This window comes from Symphalangus syndactylus, chromosome 3 (assembly GCF_028878055.3).
Source record: "Symphalangus syndactylus isolate Jambi chromosome 3, NHGRI_mSymSyn1-v2.1_pri, whole genome shotgun sequence".
NCBI lineage: Eukaryota > Metazoa > Chordata > Mammalia > Primates > Hylobatidae > Symphalangus > Symphalangus syndactylus.
The window spans coordinates 34,855,130-34,881,979 of NC_072425.2; the positions used below are offsets into that span (position 1 = coordinate 34,855,130).

A 26,850-nucleotide genomic window follows, 5' to 3' on the forward strand; every position below is an offset into this window, starting at 1 on the left:
GGGGTGGGATATGGGAGAAGAGATGAGCATTAGCATAGAGGGAAGTACTGGGGAGATTGATACTGGGTTGCTGGGATGCCAGTGGCAAGCCTTAGGATGCTGACTTGTTTAAGGCAACCTCGGTCCTGGTGGGGAAGCCTGATGGACAACAGCCGGTGGGGAAATCAGGAGAAAGCACTGAAATGTCTTTATATTAGACAGTTGTTTATGTGCTAGAAATAAAGTTGGAGGTAATATGGTGAGGGGTTCGATTAAGAGACAGAGCCAGAGAAGCCTGAAAATACTCATGCTATGGTCTGAATGTTTGTGACTGCCCTCCGCCCCTGCCCCCCATTATTCATTTGTTGAAACTTTATCACCAATTTGATGGCATATATTAAAAAAGTCACTGCACTCTTCCTCTTCTTCCTCCCTTTCCTTTCCTTCCCAAACAATTCAGTCCAAAAGTCACTAGGCCAGGCTGAATAAGATGGTACCTGCTGTAGTGTTGGAGCCCAGGTAGGGTAAGGAGGGTGTTGGTGAAGGGGGGTGGCAGTGGCCACCCAGAAAATGATGTTGGAGCCCAAGTTTGGTGAGGAAAACAGGAGACTGGTTGTGCTGGAGTATGGGGGAAGGAGGGCTAGTTAAATAATAAACATATTACAGATAATAAAAACTAAGTATCTTGTCAAGAAGGTGGTCACAAACATGGACAGGGAGAAACTATGAATAAACCTTTTATTAAATAAGAATTAAAAAGCATCAGGGCAAATTCATGGTTTTCAAGAGAGATGTGTATAATTTCTAATTCTGTCCACTGAGAGTGCCTGGGGCTAGCGACAATGCAATAACAATGAGCACAGCTAGCACCCAGATCTTTGTTTCTAAATACCATACTCCATCATCAGAAACTAGTGCTCTTCAGAGAGACAACTGATTTCAGGGTTGGGAAAGTATAAGATGAAACTGGAATATCTTGCGATGCCAGAAATTGAGGAAGCAGTCAAAGGATAACAGTGACATCTCCAAAGGATATATAAGTTAGCCAGAAAGGGCTCCCGTGAGCTGTAACTGAACAAGTTGAGGATAAAAATAATAAAAGAAATGGATTATAATCCATTGAATATCACAGGAATCCATTGAATATCATAGGAATCCATGAGATCATACCGACATAAACAAATGAAGTTTGATAAGAAATGGGGTGAAAATTGCAGAATACCAAAGTATTGCCCTACAAAATATATATTAATTACAAAAGAAAAAAGTAACTACTGTGCAGAAGCCTGGCAGACACTCCCTCAATGGAGTGATCATAATCAATATTAAGTGATCCGAGTTGACACCTGTCACCATAATGGGACAAACTAATACCACATGCTACCTGTTTGGATACAGTGAGAACACAGCATCAATTTGGTGGTATTCCTACCAAAGACGCACAACCTGAAAATCATCACATGAAAGCATCAGAGACCCACATTAGGGAACAGTCTACAAAATTGGGGGTGATGGGGCATCATGTTGGCAATTTACTCTCACATGATTCAAAACAGAAAGACATTTGTACTGTACTTGGGAATTTTTCTTTCGGTTGGAGATTCTTTCCAAATTTAAAAAGTTAATGAGAAGAGTGACCTTGTGTCATTGTAGATTTGATGGAAGCCAAGTGTCAAGATAAGATTAAGATCTGGATGGACCAAGATAAGTGTCAACGATTATCCTTTAGGGTAATGATTCTTAAATTTTCTCTGGTGAAGCATCGGTTTTTCCCCACCAGTCCATTATGAAGCAATAGTTTTGTAAGATACAAAAATCCCACCCTTGGATTTCAGGACAATATCACATTGCAATAAGAGTTTTCAAATGCTTACTCTCAATGTTTAAACTTAGAATGAACCAGTAGGAAATGATCCCTGGACTAGCTTGGACCACGCTTTGAGCAGCGTTTTCTATAGTTGAAGATCTGTGGATCCCTGATTGCCATCACATTCACAAGGAAAATAAAAACAACTGGTCACACTGTTATCCATATGGTAGCAATAATAATTAGCACCCTAATTAACATCAACCATCTATACAAAGTATTCAAAAAAGGGACTACCCAGGTAATATGAAGGGATTAAAGACCTGCCTTTGTGAAGAGTAATTCAACTTCTCCAAATGGGTCACATGACAAGAATAGATGTGCCCACCCGATTCCAAAGTAGTTGCTTTGTGGTGACTTCAGAAGAAAAACCCAGTTATACAGAAGATGAACAAAAACATTTTGCATGGGCCAGTCTGCAATGCCACACCATGACTATCATTGCTGGGAAGGGAACCAGCATTCAGAAGGGGTTAGTAGAGGGCATCTCCCAAATCAGATGGGTTTGATTTAACTAGATACTGAGGGTCAAGCTACTGATTCCAACATAGTCCACACATGGGTCCACTCTGGTTCTATGCCACAAACAGCCTCTCCTTCAGACAAGAGGCAGGCTTTCAAGTAAAAGAGAACAATTCTTTATAATAAACCAAGGCTAAAGCAGAACAACAAAGAAGGAGCTATTGCATTCTCTGGAAAGTGGCAAACTCCATCCAACCTCACGGTTCTTCTAGAAGACACTCTGACACTTTTGTTGCATGTCCCTGTATGCTGGAATTCTCATGCCAGTGTCCCCCCAACACTTCTTCCAGACACACACAGAGGAGGCTCCACATAGAAACCCATGAGCTGGAATCAACAACAACAGACTGCTGTGGCATCTGTCTCTCATGTAAGGCACCTCACTTACCTGGGGCAGTTTTGTAGCATGTTCTGGAGGGCAGCGATGGGGCGTTCTTTGTCCTGGGGCTCTGCGTAGTCTGCAAGACTTGTCTCTGCCTCTTCAGCTCCTCTTCCCTTTCCTGAGCTGCTCGGATCTCTTCCTCGATCATGGACAAAGTCCGCTGTTTCCTGGACCTCAGCTTGAAAGGCCCAACCATCACGTCAGATTCTTGAGTGGCCAGGAGGGAGGCTGTGCTTCTCAGCTCAGCTGCCTCCGAGTACTTGCTGAAATAGCTTCCTTCCGGCCTGGTCTCCTCCATGTTAATCGGGCCACTGGGCTGCACAGCTGGTAGTGGCTGGGGGGGCCCCCTTTCCCTGAGTGCCCTGTCTTCAGCAGGCAGAATCTTTGGTAATACATCCCTTTTCTCTTGTACAGGAGAAGACACCTGAGGTGGCTCAAACATGCTCTGAGGCTTTTCCGAGCCGAAAGCCCCAGCTTCAGCTTCCTCTACAGTCGCTTCAGGTCCCTGTTGCTCTGCTCCATCCCTGCTGGTTTTGGACACGGCTTTATCCACCTGCTCGGCTATGGCTTGTTGAATGGCATTCTGCACCAGGAGGCCAGCCTGATACTCCAAGGGATCATCAACCGACGGAGAGTCCCCCAGCGTGGAGGAAGGGGAGTAGAAACCATGATCACTAAATGACTTGGAGACGCCTTCTCCTCGGCCCTCTGAGGGGTTGTCAGTTTGTGGCGTCTGGGGCAGAGAAAAATCAGCCAGTGAATTTTCCTGGAGGGCATTGGTTGTCTCATTGGAGGCCCCGCTGTCACTGATGTTGTCCATGCTGAAATCATTGGATAGGGTCTCCAGGACTGTGGTATCCTGAGACCTCACCGACAATTCATCCAGACCAGAGTCAAGCTCCTCTTGGGTCAGGGAGACATTGACAGATCTTGAGAACTGATCCAAAATCCCATGGTCATCATCCTTGACCACGGTGAGGACGGCCCGGGCGCTTGTAAATTCTCCATCCTCAGCCCACAGTTTAGATAAGGGCCCACGTTTAGAAGGCTCACTGTAGGGCCCTTCCTTCCCCTGAGGGGCTGTGTTGCCCTGGCTTCCTGCTGCCGATGGGGTCTCCAGGGCACCGGGGGATTTCTGTCCCTTGGCGGCTGAGGTACCACTATCTTCTGGAGGTCCCCCGACAGAAGGTGGTCTCGGATTAGTCAGTGGCTTGTCTGAGTTGACTGACCCCAGAGGCCTGTAGAAAGGCTTGATGGAGAACAGCCTGGGTGTACTCTGGCCCTTGGTCACCGCATGCCTGGAATTCTCCATCAGCTGAAATTGCTTGCGAGCAGCAGAGAAATCTATCTGCTCTGTGACAATGTCCTCCTTTGCTTTGTCAATCATGCTTGCGCATTCATGAGAAGAGGCAGGGGCTGTGCAGAGCTGCGATGGGGGCTGCTGCTGCTGCTGCTGCTGCAATTGCTGCTGCTGCTGTAACTGCTGCTGCAGCAGCAACTGTTCCTGCTGTGCCCTTCTCTCCTTGCGCTCCTTGTACTTTTTGTGCGACTCCAGATGTTCCTCATCCAGCTGCTCCTCAATGGTTTTTTCCTGCGGGGGATTCCACCATTTTGCTGCAATGCCAGGATTCTTCTTGACGGCCTGGCTGCGGATGAGCTCTCTCCTCTCCTTTTCCAGCTCCAGCATCTCTTCCGAAGGCCTCACTTTTCTAACGCAGTATTGTTCTTTCTCATGCTCGTCATCCTCAAAGAGCTTGGAGGGCTTCTTGTCCTCATGAAAGGCACGCAGCTCAAACTTGGCCTCCTTCTTCAGTGTGGTGAGAGTGAACTCTCCATCTCGGGAAGAACACCGTGAGCTGGTTGTGGAGCTGGGGCTGACAGGAGCCTGCAGGCTGTCCCCCAGCACATCTCTAGGCTGGCTGGGGGAGTGGCCATTTGTTCTTTCTGCCTCTGCCATGGGGTCAGGGCTGCTATTACTGAGCTCAATGTGAGGAGGTGCCTGCCGGCTAGCTGTTCTCTCAGTAGGTTCTGGCTGGGTCGCCTCGTGGACAGGGGGGCTTAGGCCGCCCACCAGAACCACTGCACCAGGCTCTGGGGACGATGTTCCATTGTACGTTCCATCCACAGCAGAATCACAGCAGTTGGCCTCTAGCACCTCATCTAGATAGCGGATCTCTCTGGCGACATCATTATCCAGGGATTCGTGGTGATCAGTAAGGAGGCCATTATGGGGGGGTGAATAGAAAGCAGAGGGGTGGTCCATGGGATGTGGGGTAGAGGTGATTCCAGGAACACTTTTACATTCTGCAATAGACACCTCAATTTCCATGTTTTTGTGGTCTGGGGAAAGAGAGCTGGTAGCAGGCTCCAGGAGGGTGGCACTATAGTTGTCTCCCTCGCTTTTTAGCCGGATATCATCCTCAGAAAGCTGGGGAGGCTTCTGGAATAAAGAGAAAACAAAAGTCAGGGTTAAATACTGCATCTCTTATGGATGTGAATGCTGACAAACTGACTCATAACTAAGAGGAAGGAAAATGGAAACCACAGTGACAAATTCTTTTGAATAGAAATTTCCTAATAATCCCTTAAATGTTCATTTTCTTGTAGTAACAGGTGCCCAATCCCCTCTAATTTATGGATGCCATTTTGTTTACATGCTAGTGCCATTTTTAAATTTTATCTACTAAGGTGGAAGAGATTACATCATTATTGTACCACAGTCTTCCCAAGTATTTTGTAGCAAATGATTGCAGGCTATGCAATAGGACTATTAATAGGATTGCAAAAAGAAGGTCCTTTTGTATGAACAGATCTTTAAAACATATGACTCTCTGCCAGATGTAATGCAGTTATTCTGGAGACAAGAAACTTTTTGGAAAATCTTTCCAGAATAAAACACTGGAAAACAGTAGATCCCTTTAATGGCAGCACACAGACTACAGTGCCTCACTGCCATGGCTGTAATTGACCATGTGCCTTATAAACATGATCACCAAAGCTACTGACTGCACAGCTCTGTTTTCTGGGATTGCAACAAAATAATACTCTTTAGTTAAGAAGTCAGCATTGCTTTGAAAAGCTAATGGCCAATAGTACCGCTCCTCCAGTTTCTTAACTGCTTTATATGTGATATCTTCAGTTTGTGATTCAATAAGAAAACCCTATCTTCTTAATGTTTTAAAATCCATCATATTTTTCTTTTCCTTTCTTTCTTATTTTTTTTAAGGAAGGAGGTTTTTTGTTTTGGGGTCTTTTTTTTTTGAGATGAGGTTTTGCTCTGTGGCCCAGGCTGGAGTGCAGTGGTGCCATCTCGGCTCACTGCAACCTCCACCTCCCGGGACTACTGGTGTGTGCCATCACCCCTGGCTGATTTTTATATATATACATATATATAATATATATATATATATATATATTTTTTTTTTGTAGAGACAGAGTTTCTCCATGTCTCCCAGGCTGGTCTTGAACTCCTGTACTCAAGCAATCTGCCCGCCTCAGCCTCCCGAAGTGCTGGGATTACAGACATGAGCCACCACACCCAACCTATCCATCCTGTTTTTCTACCAGTTATCTAGCCTATGTAATTTTGTTATTTGGCACTAGAAACATTAATTTTCAAATTATAAGATGATTTTCCTTTTCATATCAAAGGACTCTGGCTTATCTTAAAGAATTCCAGTAAAGTATAAACTTAATTTGAGTTCCCATCAAGGACCTTACTAACACCTAGGTCAGCTTTGTTTCCCTGTCTCAAGTTTATAATGTGCCTGGTATTACTGACAAAGGACAATGCAAAATTGCAAAAGGATGTAATTTTTCATTTATCTAAGGTTTCAACAATTTTAAATGCTTAGAATATTAAAATACCACCTTAGGATGATTCTCAGGAAATTAATTTCAAAATCCTTCCCAAAAAAGTGGATAATTATGGATTTGTTCTTGAGACCTAAGGAAACACGGGAGTTCACCGTAAGTGCTCTACACTGCTGTCAGAATGTTGAAAAACTCTCTGAGTTATCCATGAACTGGGGGGTTTCTTTCACTCTTCACTTTCCACATTTCCTTTCAGACTTAAATTATTCAAGTAACGTAGATGTCTTCTCCATTAACAGGCACAAATAATAAGTGTTCCTCTTTTGTCAACATCTTCTGTTCTCTGATTTTCTTCCAGTCTAGGTCTGGTCTTTGTTAAAGAGTGATACTTAACACAATTAATATTTATAATTGCTACTATCTTTATTTTTTATTTTTGACCATCATTAAAAAGTAGTTTTTGCTGCCACTTTCCTTTTTTTTGTTTTTTTAAGAGACAGGCTCTTGCTCTGTTGCCCAGGCTGAAGCACAGTGATGTGATCATAGCTCACTGCAACCTTGAACTCCTGAGCTCATGGGATCCTCCTGCCTCAGTCTCCCTTAGGACTACAGGTGGGCATCACTATGCCTGGCTAATTTTTAAAACTTTTTGTAGAGATAGAGTCTCGCTGTGTTGCCCAGGCTGGTCTCAAACTCCTGGACTCAAGCAGTCCAGCCAGCCTTGGCCTCCCAAAGTGCTGGGATTACAGGCATGAGCCACCCTGCATGGCCAGCCCTTTTAAAACTATTAACTAAACTTTTTGTTGGATGAGGCAATGTCAGTAACTTCTACTCATATATCATTAAGAATTACACAAAATTTGAATGCTGAAACTTACTGGCTGCCATTCGAGCTCAAGTAAACCTAGGCCAAAATTAGCCCACTCCATGGAAAATTATTATTGGAATAAGAAGACAAACAGAGATTCATGGTACTGCTAAGATGAGTCAGATTACCTATGGCACCCTTACTCCTGGCTTCTTTTGGCCGATGACTCACTGCTGATATTCTGCATGGGAACAACAGAGCCCTCCTTCTATCCTTTTTGGCTTTGGGGCCGGGGTGGGCGGAGGGGAGTGGGAAATCAGTAGGAAGCTGGTAGAACTGAAATATAGTTAGAAAACACTGCTCCCCTGAAACACAAGATGCTTTAGAATACTTGAGGAGAGGAAGAAGGGCAACGTAATAGTCAAGAAAACTAAAAGGCAAATAATTAGTTCTATAGTTTAATTAATCCGTTCATTAAACACGAGGGGAACTTATTCTGCAGGGTCATAATGAAATTAGCAGCAACAATAAGCTCCAGAACACAACACCCTTAAAAAAAAAAAAAATCGAGTTCCCTGTACTTCCAAGAAAGCCCTAAGTCTATTTTAGAGTTTTCTTAGTCTGAATCAGGCAAGTGAAGAAATTGCTTCTCTTTGTCTCTTGTTGCTAATCACAGAGGAAGGAGTGATGGGGCTTATCTCCAAAGCCATTTCCCAAGAACACTTTTCCGCTCCTCACATCAGCATTGTCCCATTCTGTTGAATGTTTCACACTTCGAGTGCTCGATGATGAATGAGCAGATGCCTTTCCATGTTTTCTTTTTAGGATTCAAAAATTGTATCAGCTCTTTCCAAGGCACGCTTTTTGAACTAGAAATAGTTGTTTTGGTACCAAATTTTTAAAATCTTAAGACGACAATTTGACAATATACTTTTGCAATTGTCTGAAAAAAAAATACAAAACTGCCATTATCTTTGAATCAGAAATTATTTTACAAGTAGTTATGTCTTCTGTGATTGGTCAAACTGAGATTTTAAAATATGCTAGTTAGTTGGCAGGGTGCAGTAGCTCATGCCTGTAATCCCAGCACTTTGGGAGGCCAAGATGGGCGGATCATTTGAGGTCAGGAGTTTGAGACCAGCCTGATCAACATGGTGAAACCCACTCTCCACTAAAAATACTAAAGTTAGCCAGGCATGGTGGTGTACACCTGTAATCCCAGCTATTTGGCATGAGAATCACTTCAACCTGGAGAGTGAAGGTTGCAGTGAGCCAAGATAGTGCCACTGCATTCCAGTCTGGGCAAGGAAGTGAGACTCTGTCTCAAAAAAGGCTGGGTGTGGTGGCTCACGCCTGTAATCCCAACATTTTGGGAGGCAAATATGGGTGGATCACTTGAGGTCAGGAGTTTGAGACCAGCCTGACCAACATGGTGAAACCCCATCTCCACTAAAAATACAAAAGTTGGCCAGGCATGGTGGTGTACACTTGTACTCCCAGCTATTTGGCAAGAGAATCGCTTGAACCTGGAGAGTGGAGGTTAGAGCATTCCAGCCTGGGCGAGGAAGTGAGGCTCGGTCTCAAAAAGGAAAAAAAAGAAGCCTGCGTGGTGGCTCACCCCTGTAAACCCAACACTTTGGGAGGCTAAGGCAGGCAGATCACCTGAGGTGAGGTCAGGAGTTCGAGACCAGCCTGGCCAACATGGTGAAACCCCCGTCTCTACTAAAAATACAAAAAATTAGCCAGGCGTGGTGGCAGGTGCCCCTGTAATCCCAGCTACTTGAGAGGCAGAGGCAGGAGAATTGCTTGAACCTGGAAGGAGGAGGTTGCAATGAGCCGAGATCGTGCCACTGCACTCCAGCCTGGTCAATAAGAGTGAAACTCTGTCACACACACACACACACACACACACACACACAAACACAGAAAGGCTGGTTACTTGTTAAAAGTCACGGTTTGGGGGTTACAGTGTAATTTGAGATGATTCCTTTTGATACATTTTTTTAAACCTCTAGACACTGGAGGGTGTAAATAGGAAAGAGGCCCTCCTTCTCGTGAGCTATATGGCATCCAGTCCCCCTTTCCCCATAAATTCAGAAAATTCTTCCTGACACTCAATTCCATCTACTCAGGAAGCAGCAGGTTTAACCTCTAATTGGCATGGAAGTATTTAAGGAGATAAACAACTCTGAATTACTGATTCACAATCATGTACCAGAGGTCCTGAGGTTTTGTAAAGTTAGACAACAATGATAACAGAAGAGCGAATTCCTGAGTTCCACTGTCAGCAGTAAGAATTTGCCTTCATGCATGATGGCCTGATGGAATCAAAGCCACTGGCAACTACACCAGGTAAATGGAAATGGGCTGGAAATCTAACCTATCCAGAATGGGCAGGAATCTGGGCTTGGTATCGTCAGATGATGTCTTGTTTAAACCAACAAATGCTTATTGCTCTCTTTGAAGATAAGAAGGTCCAGAATTTTCTCCATGCTTCAGATTAGGTGAACGTGATTCCAGATTCAGATAAGATGCACATTCAATCAACAGGAAAGCCCTTTTTGAAATGAACTATGCCCCATTGCAAAAACAGGAAGATATGAAAGAATCATCAAACTGGGTTTTCTAAGGTCAGAGAAAAACTAGGGTGCAAAGGGGCTGTGGGAGCTTTTTAGATCGGCCCAGCTCACCCTCCAGGTAGAGCCCTAACACCACAACACAGAAACCTGCCCTTCCCACTAAATTCCTAGAATAGTTAACAGCTGGTTAGGATGTCTACCATTTACTTTCAAATACTTGATCAGGGGCAATTTAATACAGCTGTGTGCTTCTGACATTAGTTTAAATTACATTCCAGGGTCTGACAACCATCCTAACTGGGAATATAAACTCGAGGGATGGTCATCTAGGATCTAATGAGAGATCCCACGCCCCACAGGTGGCTTCCTCCATTACTTAGCTCCCTTTAACTCCCAAGAACCCCTGAAGCTTTGCTAATTGGCATAATTAAGGTGAGAAATAGGTTTTCATTAGTGAAATTAGTGGCCTGTCAATTAGCATAATGAATGTTAGAAATCTATGAAATTGGTGGTGTTCAAATTTGTGGATTAGAGATCTTCCTCACCCTTTCATAAAGGGGATATGCCACCCTTAGGGATGGTGTTTGAGTTTTCAGAACTAAACAATCTTGTTTCTAGCCTTTGGCTCAGGGGACTTCGGTTGCTTACCACCCACTAAAATGGTAACAGAATCCTGTCTTCATAAAGTTGCCACATCTGTCTTCAGGCAAGGTGGGGTTGGAGCATCTAGAAATTTAGGGAGCTGAGATTTCCTCATAGCATTTTTTGTAAATGTTTATTTAACACAAGTATGTATGAGTGCCAGAATTTGGTCCCAGAAACCTGTGTTTAATATAACTTGGTAGCCAGGCTGCAACTAAAGTCACCTTTATTTACCAAAAAGTGTTTAATAGTTTTGCAAAGCAAATTAGCGTGGCTTAATTTACAACACAGGTGCCTATGTCTTCACCTAAAAAATGCAGAAAATGTGGTAATTCAGAGTTTGGCGTCCAAAGACCAGAGTCTGGGGTCATTTCTTGGCTCTACCTATAAAAGTCCTACCAGACTTTTTGTACTGTAATTATGGAATTCTGCTGAGAATAAAACTCCTTCGTAAGCAGGACTAATAATATCTCCCAAATCTGTTTTGAGAATTAAGTTAGAAAATGTACTTAAAAGTACTATGTAAACTGTAAAACGGTTAATGCAAATGTTCACTATTATTAAGCCATTTTACACTGAGGTTTAAATGACAGATATTATATTCTTTCTGGCAGCAGACTGATTTTCTTTTGGGAAAAGAGCAGGAGATTTTTAGAAGAAAAGAAATCAAGAAGAAAAGATTAAAGAAAAAGGGCCCAGGAAAGACTCAAAGTCAGAACCTATGGCAGCTCTAATCTCCCTAATCTTTCCCCAACCCCAGATCCTTACATGTGAATTTTAGTTGAAGCTGAACACGACTAGGAAGATACAGTTGTGCTGCAACAGAGAGAGTAATTTCACAAATTAAAAGTTAAGTCCTGAAATGCAGTAAGTAGAATGAGCAGTCAAGAACCACCCAGACCTGGGGCTCCAGTCACATGGGAAGCAGAGGAGGGGTCACACATTGGATAAAACAGAACCTGGTCCATCTCCACTACTAAACTAGCCAAGTAAATGTACGAGTGAATGAGACAGCCCTGACAAGCCTGTCCCGTGGGCATGCTGCAAGTGTGGCATCCCCATTTTCTGGTTGACACGTGTCTAATAGCTTATCATTTCACAGTACATGCACATACGTATGTCGGCTGATGCTTGAAACATGGCCCTCTGTTAAGTGGGAAAGGCATGAATTTTATTTCAGTCTTAAAACTTCAGAATAAGAGGTATAGAGAAATAGAGGGACGTTTCCCAAGATCACCTGGCTAGTAAGTGCCCTAGCCAGGATTTGAAGGTGGGTTCTTCTCATTCTATCCTGATATATCAAAATGTATTCTCAGTAATAGGAGGCTTTTAAAATGACATGGGAAATGGTAAGAAGAGTGGATGGATCAAAGAGAGTTAGCTTGGCTTTTTGGTTGATCTTTTGCTTGCTTGAATCTCTACAGATGATGTGAGACTCACAATTTAGCTTTAAAAGTTGATGATCCCTTTACCTTCTTTACTCAGTCTTGGTCAGAAATAGATGAACTCCCTAGAGAGTTCACTCTCTGGAGACATATCTGTTGCTCTACGTGTCAGCTAGAAATGTGACTTCTTGCACAGTCTGGGGGTTTCACCCTCTGTCATTGTGATGGACACTGTGGGAAAAGGCTGCAACTCTTCACCAACACGGCAAGTGAGATTCTAGAAGCCTGTTTACATTTGCACAGAAAACACAACAGCAGGGCCCTGATCCCTGCCCCACTGGGCATAGACACCCATGTGTTCTTTCTGCCCAGGGTACCTAGGCCTACAGCTAAGCATGTCATGAACAGAAATAACTTTAAGGAAGTGCATTTTCCTTAGCAGGCCTGCCTGAGCCCAGGCGGAGAGCAGAAAGGTGTCCTTCACCACAAGGACAATGCTCACTGTGTTCACAGCCTCCCCTCTGCCCCACCATCCTCAGGCTGTTACAGCTCGACAGTGTCCCTAACTCATCTCGACCTCCCAGGCTCCTAGCCTAAATGCACAGTGTGACCCAAATTACTCCAACATCAGGCTGTACAACCAGGTTTCTCTGCTCTGAATAACCCAGATTACTTCCTACTAAAGCCATGACATTTAAATTAGAAATGCTTTTCTCCAGATAATAGGTGACTCGATCCTTTAATCCAGTTATTTATAAGTTCCACCAAAAATATAAACTCACTCTTGGCCTAAGAACAGAGGCATGGCTATAAAACAAAACTTCCTCATAGCTGTGAAATCAGAGAGTATCTCCGTTTTCCCTTCTCATCCTGCCTCTTTTGTAAGTCACGTTTTCAGTACACAGGACGCAACGACAATCGTGATGAAGAACTGGTTCCACGAGCTATGGGTGGCTGTCTTTAGAGAGGTTCTTCCTAAACTTTTAATTTACTGGCTAAGTCAGGATGTCTCCAGCACGAAGGCAAATGCAGAAGGGGTGGGGGTGGGGGTGGGGGTGGGGGTGGGGGTGGGGGGCGGGGAGGAAGTGCACCTGGCTGGTGGATGATGCTCAGAGACCTAAAAGATGCCCACATCAGCTGAACCTCATCAGCTTTGGACAAACGAGGCAAAGCTGCAGATAGGAGGTCTGGGGGAGGCTAACTCCCCAAACCGAGGGAACCCGAGGCATAAGGAAGGGGAACAGAAGTTGAAGAGGTCAACACTAGCTTGGATCCATAAGCATGTCCTGGGACCCTGCAGAGCTATATGCTCTCAGCCTGGGCCATGCGAGGTCCTCAGAGCTCCAAGGTGATCCCCCATCCCCAGCAAGACGCCCACAGACTTGGAGGGAGTGAGTACCAGTTCCCATAAGAAGAACAAATAGCACTAGGGGAAGGAAGTGCTGCAGCAATAGCTGGAAATAAACTTCCAGCCCTCTTCAACGGCGCAAATTGTGCAGGGGAAAAAGAATTGAAGAAAGCGCGGTGCACCAAAGTTCCTAAGCAGGCTGGCTGCACCTCCTCTGGCCCTCCCTGCTGAAGACGGCAGGAAGTAGAAGGAGCTGGGACTCCAAGTGGGCCATTCCACCCTCCCCTGAAGGCACTGACAGCAGGCAAGTCTGGGAACCGCTTGCTGCAAGGGTTAGACTTGGGCCTCTAAGCCGAGCCTACAAGCGGGAAGTGGAGGAGAGGAGAGGCCCCGGGTGTAACCTGGGCCACATTCCAGTCCTGAGCAGGCTTTCCTCTTCCATCCCCCCAGCAGAGCTTCCTCTGGCCTGCAGAACTAGGGGCCCGTGTTGATTGTGGGAAACTGGGAACTAAGCCACTCCCTAAGGAGGCTAGAGCCTCCCCTCCTGGCTGATGGAAGACAGCCGGCCAGACTCCAGACCTCAAGCACTCCCAGGGCAAACGCAGGCTAAATTTGGACCAGGCAGGCTCAGGTCAATGCTGTGAGCCTTAAAAGGGGCAGATACTAAAAACACTTCTTGGTTTGCCTCCATGGATCTCCTGCCATGAAGCCATTACAGCTCAATGTGACTAGGGCAGTTCTAAAAAGAAAAACTCAACCCTTTGGAGGCCAGGAGTCCTGTTCCTGCTCCTGCAGGTCCAGCCTTTTTTTCTGAGAGCTTCTATGGCATTGGTCAAAAGAGTAATCACTGTTCTGCTATTCTCTCTGTCTTATGCCTCAGGTACAGGTCTGAAGACAGGATGAGAATACTTCTGGAACTCCCCACCCTTTCACTGGAAACAAGGCTTCCCTGTGTCTTGACCCACATTCCTAGTGAAGGAGACTGGTCAATTTCTCATAGAACGGAGTCTCCCCAAGCACCATACCTTAGCCTATTAATAACCTCCTCTTAGCCCTGCTGAAAAGTCAGTGGCTCCAATCACATCTGGAAAATGTTAAGGTGTTATTTGATGAATACATTTACAGCTTGGGCTTTCTGTGAAAGAAACTGAACATGGTGTGTGTGGTGGGGGTCAGCAGTGGGGAGGGGAGGAAAGGGAGGAAGCTGCTGTTGCCTTTTCTGCAGCAGCTGATGAAAGGGTTGTTTCTTTCCGTTACTTGGAGACCCACTTCTTATAGGAATGACTGGGCGGCTTCCGGGTTTCCCGTGAGTGAGGAGAGATGTGAGTTTCATGTTTTCCTCAATGGGGGATGCTGAGGGCCCTATCAAGGAGCCCTCAGACGCTCTTCTCACCAAAGGCCCCTTTCACTGGAGATTATTTTGCAAGGTAGTCCCCACCCCAGAATAAACCAAGCTCAAGGCCACAGAGGGAACTCTGGCTCCTGCAAGCTGAGATTTCTAGGGTAATCGATTCTGCTAAAGACAAAAGCAAGCCTAATTTTTCAGTTCTTTATAAATTTGCTGTGTCCCTCTTGGTTTAAATATAGTTCCGGATCTTGGGTTCACGCCTGGTGAGCAGGTCATGGCAGGGATCAAATGCCAAGCACCATTGTGGACCCAGCAGAATCCACTATATTGGGGCAGAGCCCCAAGAAAAGAGAAAACAGTGCCAGACACATTTGTCTACAGATGATTCTGTGCCTATGAACGAAGCTGGTGAGGGTCTCCTTCCATACCCATGGGACCTCCAAGAGACAGGCACCACACATTCCCCCAAGCCACCTTGTGAATGTGGTGAGTTCCACAGCCTGGAAACAGAAGGCTAGCTGTAGACCACAGGACTGAGTCTCTTGAACAAATATTAGAGGATGGCTAAGAAACAAGGCACCAGAATCACCGAGTCACTTTGTTCTGTTCTGGAAAAGGGCACACAGATTCTCACAGACACACTCGCACCATCTTCAAAGCGTGATCTGCCACAGACGACTCATACAGCTTTGCACTGTATGTGCAGGACTGAGCGTCCTCTTTGCCTCTTAGCACAAAAGCTAAGAGTTTTACAAGATTTGCAAAAAAAAAAAAAAAAAAAAAAAAAAAAGAGAGAGAGAAAGAGAGAGGCAAGACACCAGTCCAAGCTCAGCTGCCCACTCTCCAGCAAGAAAGGACTCCACAGCACATGATAGACTCAGAAAACCTCCTCCATAAAGACACTGGCCTCAAAAAAGACCCCTGTCCTTTCAAATTAGAAAGAAAAGGACAAAAAGATAAGTCAGCAGACTCGGCTTACCCTGCCCAGAGCGCGCGCCTCAAACCTCCTCAGTGAGAACTGCCTTTTTCCAGACAGATTCCTGCGTGCACCCTGGCTCAAGCTGGACAAATTCCTTCTGAGCCTCCTGACGGAAGACTGTGATGTCACCATGGGCCCTCCCTCTGCTCCCTAAAAGGCCATTCACACAAAGAAGGACTTTAACCTCCTTTGGAGAGGCCTGGCCCCTCCCTGGCTGGCCGGAGCTGGAGGGCAGCGGCATTCCCAGAGCCAGAGCAGGCCCGGCCTGCTCCTGTCACACTCAGGGCTGAGCAGGGAGGCAGGAGCTGGTGGCATTGATGTGAATCAGTTAGCATTGATGTGAATCAGCTACCGCTGTCTTCTTGGCAATTCAGAGGTGGGCTCTGGGACAAGCAGGGAATTGATATCCCAGGGGTATTGAGGCAGCAAAAAATCTGAAAGACCCTGGAGAAGTCTCCAGTTAGACTTTTCAGGACAGCTTGTGGTGTGTGCTTGTGCATGTGTACATGCATGTGGTATGTGCATGTGTGCATGTGTGTGTGTGATAACAAATGCTCACCACAGAACATTTAGAAAATAAAAAATATTCATTACCCCTCCAATCAGAAAAAAAGTTAATATTTTATTTCATTCCATTGTCATCTTCTCAGAAATACATATTTAATATCATTGAGACCAGACAGTAAATGCAATTCTGTGCCAACTTTTTTTTTTACTCATATCATTTCACAAGCACTTTTTATGTTATTTAATGGCCCTTGTAAGATGTATTTTAAGTGGCTACATTATAGTCCATGCCAAAGTGGACAGATGCATCTGAAGTCTGAGATGAGTGCTCTAATTTCAAGGAATATCTGGAGGAAGTGGCTGCACCATCCCATGGCTAACAACAGTCCACTGCCATCAAGAAAACAGATGTGCATTTGCCTTGAGACATCAGTGTCACCTCGGAATAGGGCCCCCAGCACTACACTAAGTCTAACGGGGAGCTGGCGTGTTTATCAGTGCCCCCTGCCTGATAACACCCACTGGCTCAACTCTGCCTCCAGATTCCGTCCACCTCGTTCCCTGGAACTCTACGTTGACCTGGAAAATTTGGGGCATAACTTACGGGCAGAACTAGAAAGTCAGTCAGAATTCCAGGTCAGTTCAGTACCATGAAGTACTCACTTTTTCAGTAAGATTTTAGAGGTCAAAGAGAACTGAGATTTACAGTAAACTGGGGGAAAGATGACAAACGCCACACATGGTTCTATGGGGCCAGCTCATTTGGGGTCCCTTTTTAGAGCAGTTTGTCCTGGTGAGCAGCTGAAAGATAGAACAGGGTTCACCTGTGGTCTGCACACCAGCCAGCAAAGCAGTCCTCCTGGGACCCTCCCAAGCACACGAGTCAAGGAAGGGATAATCAGAGTAGATGGAGCCCAGGAAGGCTCTTTTAAAAAGGAGGCTAAAAGTAGACTTTACAACTATTTACAGCATCTAAACAACATTTTCCATATGCTAAAAACATTTTCCAAATTTATTTAGAAATATTGGGGAGTTCCTCAGTGACTGACTTGGTGGTATCAAGTCACCAGGGAGCTCCAAGGCAACTCCGAATTTATGCTGCCCTGTGGAATAATTGGAATGTTCTGCTATGTAGCCAAAGGCACTTCAAGATGCTACTTAGTCATCTAAAGTAAAATGAGGTGGAAATCACATGCCAATGGCATTGCTCTGTTTGAGAATGAAAAACCAGGGAAGGACTTTCCATTATGAGGTGCCCTCGACCAGCAATGCAAGAGGGGTACCCGGGACCCACTCCATTACCACACCTGCCCCTCCAAACCCGTGGGAAGATTTGTTTAAGAAAAAGGTTTTAAATCTGTCCTATTCACAAGAGACAACTGTATGTGCTCTTAAAGTACTACTTTCCAAGGAGTAGGTTTGCAAATGACCTGGCGTCTCAGAGACGCCAGAGTCCACTACACACACAAACACACATATGTTCCACCCACACACAGGCACACTGCTGTGTGTTGACTTGAGTCATCTCTACAAGTTCTTATGTTGAACTCCTAACACCAAGGACCTCAGAATGTGACCTTATTTGGAGATCAGTCTTTACAGAGGTAATCATGTTTAAGTGAAGTCACCAGGGTGGGCCCTAATCCAGTATGACTAGGGTCTTTAGAATAAGAGGAAATGTAGACACAGAGATGTGCATAGAGGGAACACGACTATTTATAAGCCAAGGAGAGGGGCCTGGAACAGATCCTTCCCTCACAGCCCTCCGAAGGAACCAACTCTGCCGAGGATTTTGTGCTTCTAGCCTGCCAACTGTGAGACTATACATTTCTGTTGTTTAAGCTTCCCCCCACCAATTTGTGATACCTTGTCATGGCAACCCTAGCAAACTAATCTATATACTCACACATACACACCCATGCACTTGTATTTGTTCACGCACACAAAAACACACACATTCACACATGTCCCTGAGTCTCCCCTCAACCCAAGCTGCAAAAATAGGGTTGAGGTTAGAAAAATACTCTATGGCAAAGTCAAAGTTAGGTACTCCAGAAAAGTGGATTCTACTCAGAGGCCAGAGGGAGACATGAACAACCAGCAAGCTAGCCTCAGGCTGCAAAAGCATAAACGGAGCCATCCCACACTTGATGACAGTGGAGTCTCTGGAGAGAAATGAGCAGAGTGGAATCCAGCAGGTAACATCCAGCTGCAGCTCACACCTCTACAACCTCTAAGTGTAGACTCTGAGCTTGGGGTGGGTTTTCTGAAAATAAATTTGCACTGTTTTGCCGTAACCTGATCTCGTTAGTTTCTGAGGGTGCCATGCCCTGGGGGGAAAGAAGCCATTTTGAAACTTGGTCCTGGTTGACTGGGAAGTAAACTTCAATTTATGAGAGTCTAGCCACTGTGGTTTAAAGATAATTGATACCATTATGATCATCATGCAGCCAATACCTATGGTGCGCCTACTGTGTGCCTTGTCTGTGCCACATACCCTTCCATACCTTCTATTTAATCTTCGATTAAATAGAAGTGAGGAAGTGGGGATTATCATGCACTCTACAGAGGGGCAAACCCCAGCCAATGGCAGCCACCTACCCCCTAGGGTCACCCCGCTGGTTAGGAACAGAGCTCTGGCTAGAAGCCATGAATCCCCAAAACGCAGCAGGGCTCATGGACGCTGCACCAGGCAGCTCAGGAAAGAGCAGATCCAAGAAGCGTTTGGGCTAATGCAAATAAAAGAAAAAATTCTTAAGGCCAGGACCAGTGGCTCACACCTGTGAAATCCCAGCACCCTGGGAGGCTGAAGCGGGAGAATCAATCACTTGAGTCCAGGAGTTTGAGACCAGCCGGGCAACGTAGTGAGACCTTGTCTCTACAAAATTTGAAAATTAGCCAGGCTCGGTGGCATGTACCTGTAGTCCAGCTACTTGGGAGGCTGAGGCAGGAGGAACTTGAGCCTGGGAGGTCAAGGCTGCAGTGAGCCATGATCAAAAAAGAAAAAACCTTAAGAAGTGTCTGTAATGTAAGGCATCAAGAGACGACTTTGAAAGTGTAGGCCAGCTGCTAGGAGCTTTGGGAAGGCCTCATTTCCCTTCTAGGTCTTAGTTTTCTGGTCGGTAAATAAGATCCCAGGTACATAAACCCTCACAATTCACTTCTCCTAATCTCTGTAAGTTCTGTGGTTTTAGCATGAACTTTGGGCAAAGGTGAACTCGTTTTGAGTGGGCAGAGTCTCAAGAAAGCCTGCGAGAGGATAGGAGCAGCAGCTGCCTTGAAAACCAGGTGATACTTTTGCCGAGAGGGATTTTAAGAGTTCCCAGAAGGAGGCGCGGCTTGTAGACAATCCCCTTGTCAGAACTTTCTCTCTTTAACGGAAGGATTTTATTCTGCTAAATGTAACTATCCCATTTGTGACAGTCACCAGTCACTAGTACCTTAGTGTGACAGAAAGTTCCAAAAACAGGTTTGAAGGGGTCAGGAAGGAATGAGGCCCGCAGGGTAGAGGCTGGCTTCAAACACAGTGAAGAGCCAGCCCATTGCCTGGAATTGCAAAGTAGCAGGTGCAAGGGAAAGGGTGGCACTGGGAAGGTTCCCCTCCCTGCTTCCTGGCGCTTAGGGAAGCTGGGGCAGCTTTTCAAGCTCCTCCAAGGCCCAATTCAAGGCACACAGAGAAGGAAGCCTGGGCCTCACAACTGCCCTTCCTCCTCACACGCCCAGTCTTGTCCTCTCCCTCCTTACCCTTCAGGTAGATTCCTCCTCCAAGCCCCGTCGCCAAAAGACCCTACATCTCAGCATGGAGCCAGGTCTTTAAAACAATTTGCACTTACATGTGAATCAGATGGGAATACTTACAATTTAAGACAGGAGTTTGTTTACCCAAAGGAATCCCTGATTGGAGTAAAGTGTGGGAAACTAAGACACACTTAGCCCTTGATTTATTAAGGGGAAAATGATGAGAAAAGGCAAACAGAAACAGCAACTCTCTTTAGAAAAGCTTAAAGAACACCCAGACCTGGTAATGCTTCTCCGGTGCTCAGGACACAGAAAGCTACAGAGCAGAGGGTTGAGAAGAATCCACAAGAACATACAAATATATGGACCCCTCAGCTATGTCATGCACCATGATCTCATTTATTCCTGTTAGAAATATTATTTGAAATACTATTTTATAAAAAAAAAAAAAATAGTTGTCAACTCCCAGCCTTCGCCCTCCCCACTGCATCCTGCAGTCTTCCAGTGTTTCCTCCAACTGTCTCCAATATTGCTGCTCAAAAAGCAGGCTTTTGGCCCGGGCGTAGTGGCTTATGCCTGTAATCCCAGCACTTTGGGAGGCCGGGCCAGGCAAATCACCTGAGGTTAGGAGTTCAAGACCAGCCTGGCCAACATGGTGAAACCTCGTCTCTACTAAAAAATATAAAAATTAGCCGGGTGTAGTGGCGCATGCCTGTAATCCTAGCTACTTGGTAGGCTGAGGCAGGAGAATCGCTTGAATCCAGGAGGCAGAGGTTGCAGTAAGCCGAGATCGCACCACTGCACTCCAGCCTGAGCAACAGAGCAAGACTGTCTCAAAAAAAAGGGCAGACTTTCAGAGAGAAGAGGGTCTGAAGCCCTAATGTGTGTTGTATTTTATTCCAGAACCAGATGAAGCTACTGGTGACATTTAAGGGAAAGGCACTGAGAAGTCTAGCAGGCCAATAAAATGTCCCCATCCCCTGACATGCACCCCATTTCTACCCTGAGTCTGTTGAGTTCCCCCGTCAAGGATCTTAGACTCAAAAGATGACTGCTGTCTGCCTCAGGCATGATATCTTATCTCCTGCAGGAGTAATGGCACCATCTTGTTGCATTGGGGAGGACAGAGTTTTAGAAGAAATGTATCACAATCTTATTTATAAGAGTGAAAACCTACAGGTGACGAAAATGTGTAGTCTAAGTATCAGCATCTGAAAATTTTAATTTGTATAACTAGAATACTATGCAGCCTGTGGAAAGGATATTTATCATAGTTGCATGACAACCTGAAATTATGCTATATAAATAGGTATGTGCAAAAGGGGTGTAGAGTTCAAGTTAAGAATCAACTTTGGCATCCGACAGACCTGGGGCCCTTCTCTGTAAAATGGCATAATACCACTGCTGACTTAGGGAGCAGTTGTAAAACATGACATGCTCACCACAGGGCTTGTCATACAGTAAAATGATTCAACCCATGGTGGCTCAAATAGAAATAAACTGGGAAAATACTCACAACTCACGTTATTATAATGGCTTGATGGTGTTAAAATATAAAGGACCCTTGCAATCAATAAAAAGGGTCAACAACCCAAACATAAAACTAGACGATATGGATTGATGGTTCACAAAAAGAAATATAAACTATTCTTAAACATACAAAATGACTCTCAATCCCATTTATAAAAAAGAAGCACAAAATAAAAATTACAAGTTTTCCACCACTAAATTAGTTATCAGCATGTAAGAGAGGTACCCTCATCCAACTCCATAAAGTTGGATGGCAATTTGGCAATATAGACCCAACTTTAAAGTACACAATGCTTTTGACCCAGTAGTTATACTTCCAAGAATTTATACTACAGCCATAGAGGTACATGTAGAAAATGATCTATACACAAGGATCTCCAATGCCACAATGTTTACAATAATAAAAGACTAGAAATAACCTAAATTAATAAGGAACTGTTATTTTCTTTTTTTTTTTTGGCGGGGGGGACAGAGTCTCGCTCTGTCACCAGGCTGGAGTGCAGTGGTGTGATCTTGACTCACTGCAACCTCTGCCTCCCAGGTTCAAGCAAATCTCCTGCTTCAGCCTCCCAAGTAGCTGGGACTTCAGGCACACACCACCATGCCCAGCTAATTTTTGTATTTTCAGTAGAGACAGATTTTCACCATGTTGGCCAGGATGGTCTCGATCTCTTGACCTCATGATTTGCCCACTTTGGCCTCCCGAAGTGCTGGGATTACAGGTGTGAGCCACTGTGCCTGGCCTGATATTTTCATTAAATGGAATATTATACAAGTTTAAAAGAATAGAAGAACTCCCAGCTCTATAATAATTTATATGTAGCAATCTTCAAAATCTACTAATAAATGCTATGGAACATTTTATGAAGAGCATGTTACCTTTGATGTTAACAAACATGAATATGAATAATCTTATATGTATATATTTTTATTTGTATAGATGTAGGTATGTGTGTATATATATTTGCATATTCATAAGCTATCCCTGGCAGGACACATAAGAAACTGACCACAAAGATTTTCTCTGGAATGGGGAAAGGGGTCACTGGACATCAGGAGTAGGTAAGCTTCTATTCACTGTGTTCTTTTCTACACCTTTCCAATGTTAGAATATGTGCATATATTAACTTCTGAAAAAAGGAAGTAAGCATTTAAAAATACAAAGAGACAGGTGGGAAAGCACTAAAAGGAAATATGGCACTCCTGATAGGTGATTAGGCACCTGGAGGAGATAAATTAACTCTCCAAAAGTCAAGAAGGCTGGGCGCAGTGGCTGATACCTGTAATCCCAGCACTTTGGGAGGCCGAGGTGGGCAGATCACTTAAGGCCAGGAGCTCGAGACCAGCCTGGCCAACGTTGCGAAATCCTGTCTCTACTAAAAATACAAAAAATTAGCCGGGCGTGGTGGTGGGCTCCTGTAGTCCCAGCTACTTAGGAGGCAGAGGCAGGAGAATCACTTGAACCTGGGAGGTAGAGGTTGCAGTGAGCCAAGACTGTGCTACTGCACTCCAGCCTGGGTGACAGGCAAGACTACATCTCAAAAACAAAAATTAAATTAAATTAAATAATAAAATAAGGATAGCATTTGTGTGTGTGTGTGTGTCTGTATACATACATGGAATATATATATATAATATATATTCCATTTTATAAAAAGACCAGTTCCCTATTAATTTAGGTTATTTCTAGTCTTTTATTGTTGCAAACATTGTGGCATTGGAGGTCCTTGAATATAGATCATTTTCTACATGTGCCTCCATGGCTGTAGTATAAATTCTTGGAAGTAGAACTACATACACAAACACACACACACACACACACACACACAAAATGACATATATATATCTTACACTATATATATATCTTACACTATATATATATATCTTACACTATATATATACTTTATTCTATATATATATATATAGGTTGCCCTCTCTCTATAGTTCTCTCTCTCTCTCTCTCTATATATATATATATATATATATCGCGCTAATCTGTGGCTGCTGCGGTTTTAATGTGTCTCCCAAAATTCATGTGTTGGAAACTTAATCCCAAATACAACAGTGTTGAGGGGTGGGACCTTGAAGAGGCGATAAGGTCATGAGGGCTCTGACCTCACGAATGGTCAACCCAGGAATGGATTCATTATCAAAGTAAGACTGGCCCTCTCTTGTCTCTCACAGGTTGTATGCTCTTTTGCCCTCTGACCTTCTTCTACGGGATGAGACAGCCTTCAGAAATGTAAGAACCAAATCTCTATTCTTTATAAATTACTCAGACTCAGGTATCCTCTTTTAGCAGCAGAAATTAGACAAAGACAGTGGTTAACCCTGGAGAATAGGAATGGGGGAAACTCAGTGCTAAAGGGGTGATGAAAAGCTGAAGTGGAATCCATAGTTTTTATTTCATAGAGATGTGGATTATTGGCAGGGTACAGTGGCTCATGTCTGTAATCCCAGCACTTGGGGAGGCTGAGGTGGGAAGATAGCTTGAGCCCAGGAGTTCGAGACCAGGCTGGGCAACATAGTGGGACCCCATCTCTACAAAAAATAATTTCAAAAAAATGAACCGGGCATGGTGGCATGAACCTATAGTCCCAGCTACTTGGAAGGCTGAGGCAGGAGGATCACATGAGCCTGGGGGGTCGAGGCTGCAGTGAGCTGTGATCACATCACTGCACTCCAGTCTGGGCAACAGAGTGAGATCCTGTCTCAAAACACAAACAAGAAACAAAAACAAAACAAAACAAAAACAAAGATGCATATTACTGAGCATGTATTAGTAATGTAATTGGAAAAGCAAGGATTGACAGTATCATACATAAATTAAAAAGTTACAAATTTGAGCTTTAAATACATTTAGACTTTTAAACGGCCAGGGCTCATCTACTTGTTAGGTTTTACGCATCTCTGATCTCCATTTTCCATCCACAAATTAAAAAGTGAGGTCTTTAATCAGCGACAGTGAACAAATGTGTACCAAAACTTGGCCATCTTTTGAGGAGGTTTTGCTTTCTGGCTGTGATTTATTATCTGTTTAGGAGTACTCTCACTCTACACAGCTGTATGACAATATCACCTTCCATTTTCACTGAAGATAAGTTATTGGCTCACTGCTATACATAGACATTTTCCTTCCAAGAGCTGCCTATTCCCAGAAAAGTTGTGAAACACGCTGTGAGCAACCAGATTCCCCCTTGGGCATCAAATGTAGTAGAAGTTCATGAACTATGTCACAGACAGAATATGTCATAGGAAAATCCCATTGAAGAATTTCCCAAGGACTGATCAGTCAAGTAGAGAACAAAAAATAGGAGGCCGGCTTATCCATTATTCTAAGCAATAGTCACTTTTTTTTTGTTCCATTTAACTTAAATGTACAGGAGAGTCAATCTAGTAATCTCCTCACCTACCTACAAGGTGCGCGCGCATGCGCGTGCACACACACACACACACACACACACACACACGGGTTCATTAAATTAGTCCCATTTTTTCTTTTAGTATTTTAAAATTTTGAGTAAAGTTTTAAAAATAATATTTTGGGTTTGTTCTATCTAGTCTTCCATAGGCAAAAAGCACCATATCTCATCTCTTATTAATGTTTAAAGTGAATGCTGGGGCTTGGAACAGAATGTAACTCTGCACTTACGCAATCCCAAATTCCATACCGATTATGTATGGGATTCCTACCCTTCTGTTACTTAATTCCTATCCATCCGGTGGAGCCTGAGGGTCTAAGGTCAGTGGTGGACTCTATGGGAGCTGAGTCCAGGGAACAGAACAGGTCTCTCTCGTAGATTTACCCACCATGCTCTTCCCTGCTCAAAGGCAGGTGTTACATGGCAAACCTTCACTTCTCCAAGACAATGTTCACAATTCCAGAGGAGAAAGAAAAACCATCAGAGATGCTTTTTCGATGAAATCATTGGTGAGTTCTAAGAATACTTAACAAAAGGACCTACCACTTTCCAACAGGAAAACGGTTTGATCTGATGGAGTCAGCTACCTATTGACTGCAGGGAAACTGGCGGAAGGTTCTAAAAGGTTTAGAGATCCCTGCACAGAACCACCCCACCATCGTGGATATCAGCATCACTGTGAATTGCCACCCACTCTGGGAACTCGTGAACAGTCTGGTCTCAAGTTTCTTCAAAAGCACAAAGCCTCATGTGAAGCCAGGCTGTGCAGCAAACAGACCTCTAATCCAATTCACTCTGACACACTCTGGCAGGAAAAGAGAACTCGAGGAAAGTCCAGATGGTCAGTCTGAGAGTCCTGCTCCACTAGGGTTAAGTGGTAATTCTGGATCAGGACAGGCACTGGGGACACTGGCCTGATGAGAAACAGGACACGGCGGGCAGCCAAGGGGCAATGACGACTCAAGCCAGGGCTGCTAATTTTTCTCCCATCTCATGCAGCAAACGGATGCCACTCTCTACAAGGGATTCTGAGCACAGTACCAGAGGCGCACTTGTGGTTTAAAGCAAAAGATATTTGCCCTTGACACTGAGGACCTGACCCTGGTTCTGTGATTCTGCCCCAGCCCCGGCCTTTAGCCAGAACCAGGGGAACCACATGGACTCACACCTCTCTTGCCCACAGCTCTGCTCTCCCAAGCCCACCCTGGACCAGCACTGCTGGACCACGCTCTGGGAAAAGTTTAGGCAGCCAGACTCTGGGAGCAGTTGAGGGCTGGTCACCTGTTTCCGTCCACTGCTTTTATGGCTCTGAATGCCAGGAAGGAACCTCTGCAGGAGAAGGAAAGCGTGGAATTTCTCCAGGCACCACTGGGATGCGTGATAAGCCTAAGCCAGCAGGGATACGGGGAGCAGTGCGGAGTCGTGGGAGGGTATTTTACTTTGTGCAAAGAAATGTGTTCCTTCTCTTAATGCAAACGAAACCGACTACTATCTTCTCTCATTTATGAAAAATCTCTCTGCCCAACTGTGGAATCCCAGGAGCAGAGCCGGGTGGTTGAGTGCCAATAAGTAATACTGATTATGGAAACAGGATGAAGTCTGAGAACCAGAAACAAGGAAGGGATCGCCATTTGCTTGCAAAGCCTCTGCTTCATCCTGTTTACCCTCCAGAGACCCTCTTTGATCCCAGGGCTGCCTGCTGTTGACCGTTTTGCTGCCATAGGTTTTAGACTCTTTGTTCTACATTTGTTTATACGTGGTAAAGTGATACGGTAGGAAGTACACAAATCTAGAGAAAAGGTCAGGGTTTGTGAATCCTTGGGTATCACAAACTGATTGTGTGATGCTTATGCAAGGGATTTTCTCCTCCCTGAGACTCAGGGTCCTCATCTGTTAAATGGGTATAAGTACTGAAGTGAGTCAAATAGTGCCCCGCCCCAAAATTCATGTCCACCCGGAACCTCAGAATGTAACATTTGGAAATAGGATCTTTGCGGATAT

The 26,850-nt window shown here is 44.6% G+C and overlaps 1 protein-coding gene across 5 annotated transcripts in view; it reads right to left on the reverse strand.

Annotated features, from left to right (window-relative positions):
- PALM2AKAP2 (PALM2 and AKAP2 fusion) overlaps positions 1-26,850 on the reverse strand; it is a 529,571-nt gene that overhangs the window by 31,312 nt on the left and 471,409 nt on the right. For 4 of the 5 annotated variants that reach the window (XM_055271528.2, XM_055271531.2, XM_055271532.2 and 1 more), the window contains one exon: positions 2,757-5,190. In XM_055271528.2, the coding sequence (XP_055127503.1) occupies positions 2,757-5,190 (2,434 nt within the window). Of the gene's footprint in view, positions 1-2,756; positions 5,191-15,652; positions 15,695-26,850 lie in introns of those variants that run through there. The other variant, XM_063636140.1, reaches the window with a different exon arrangement.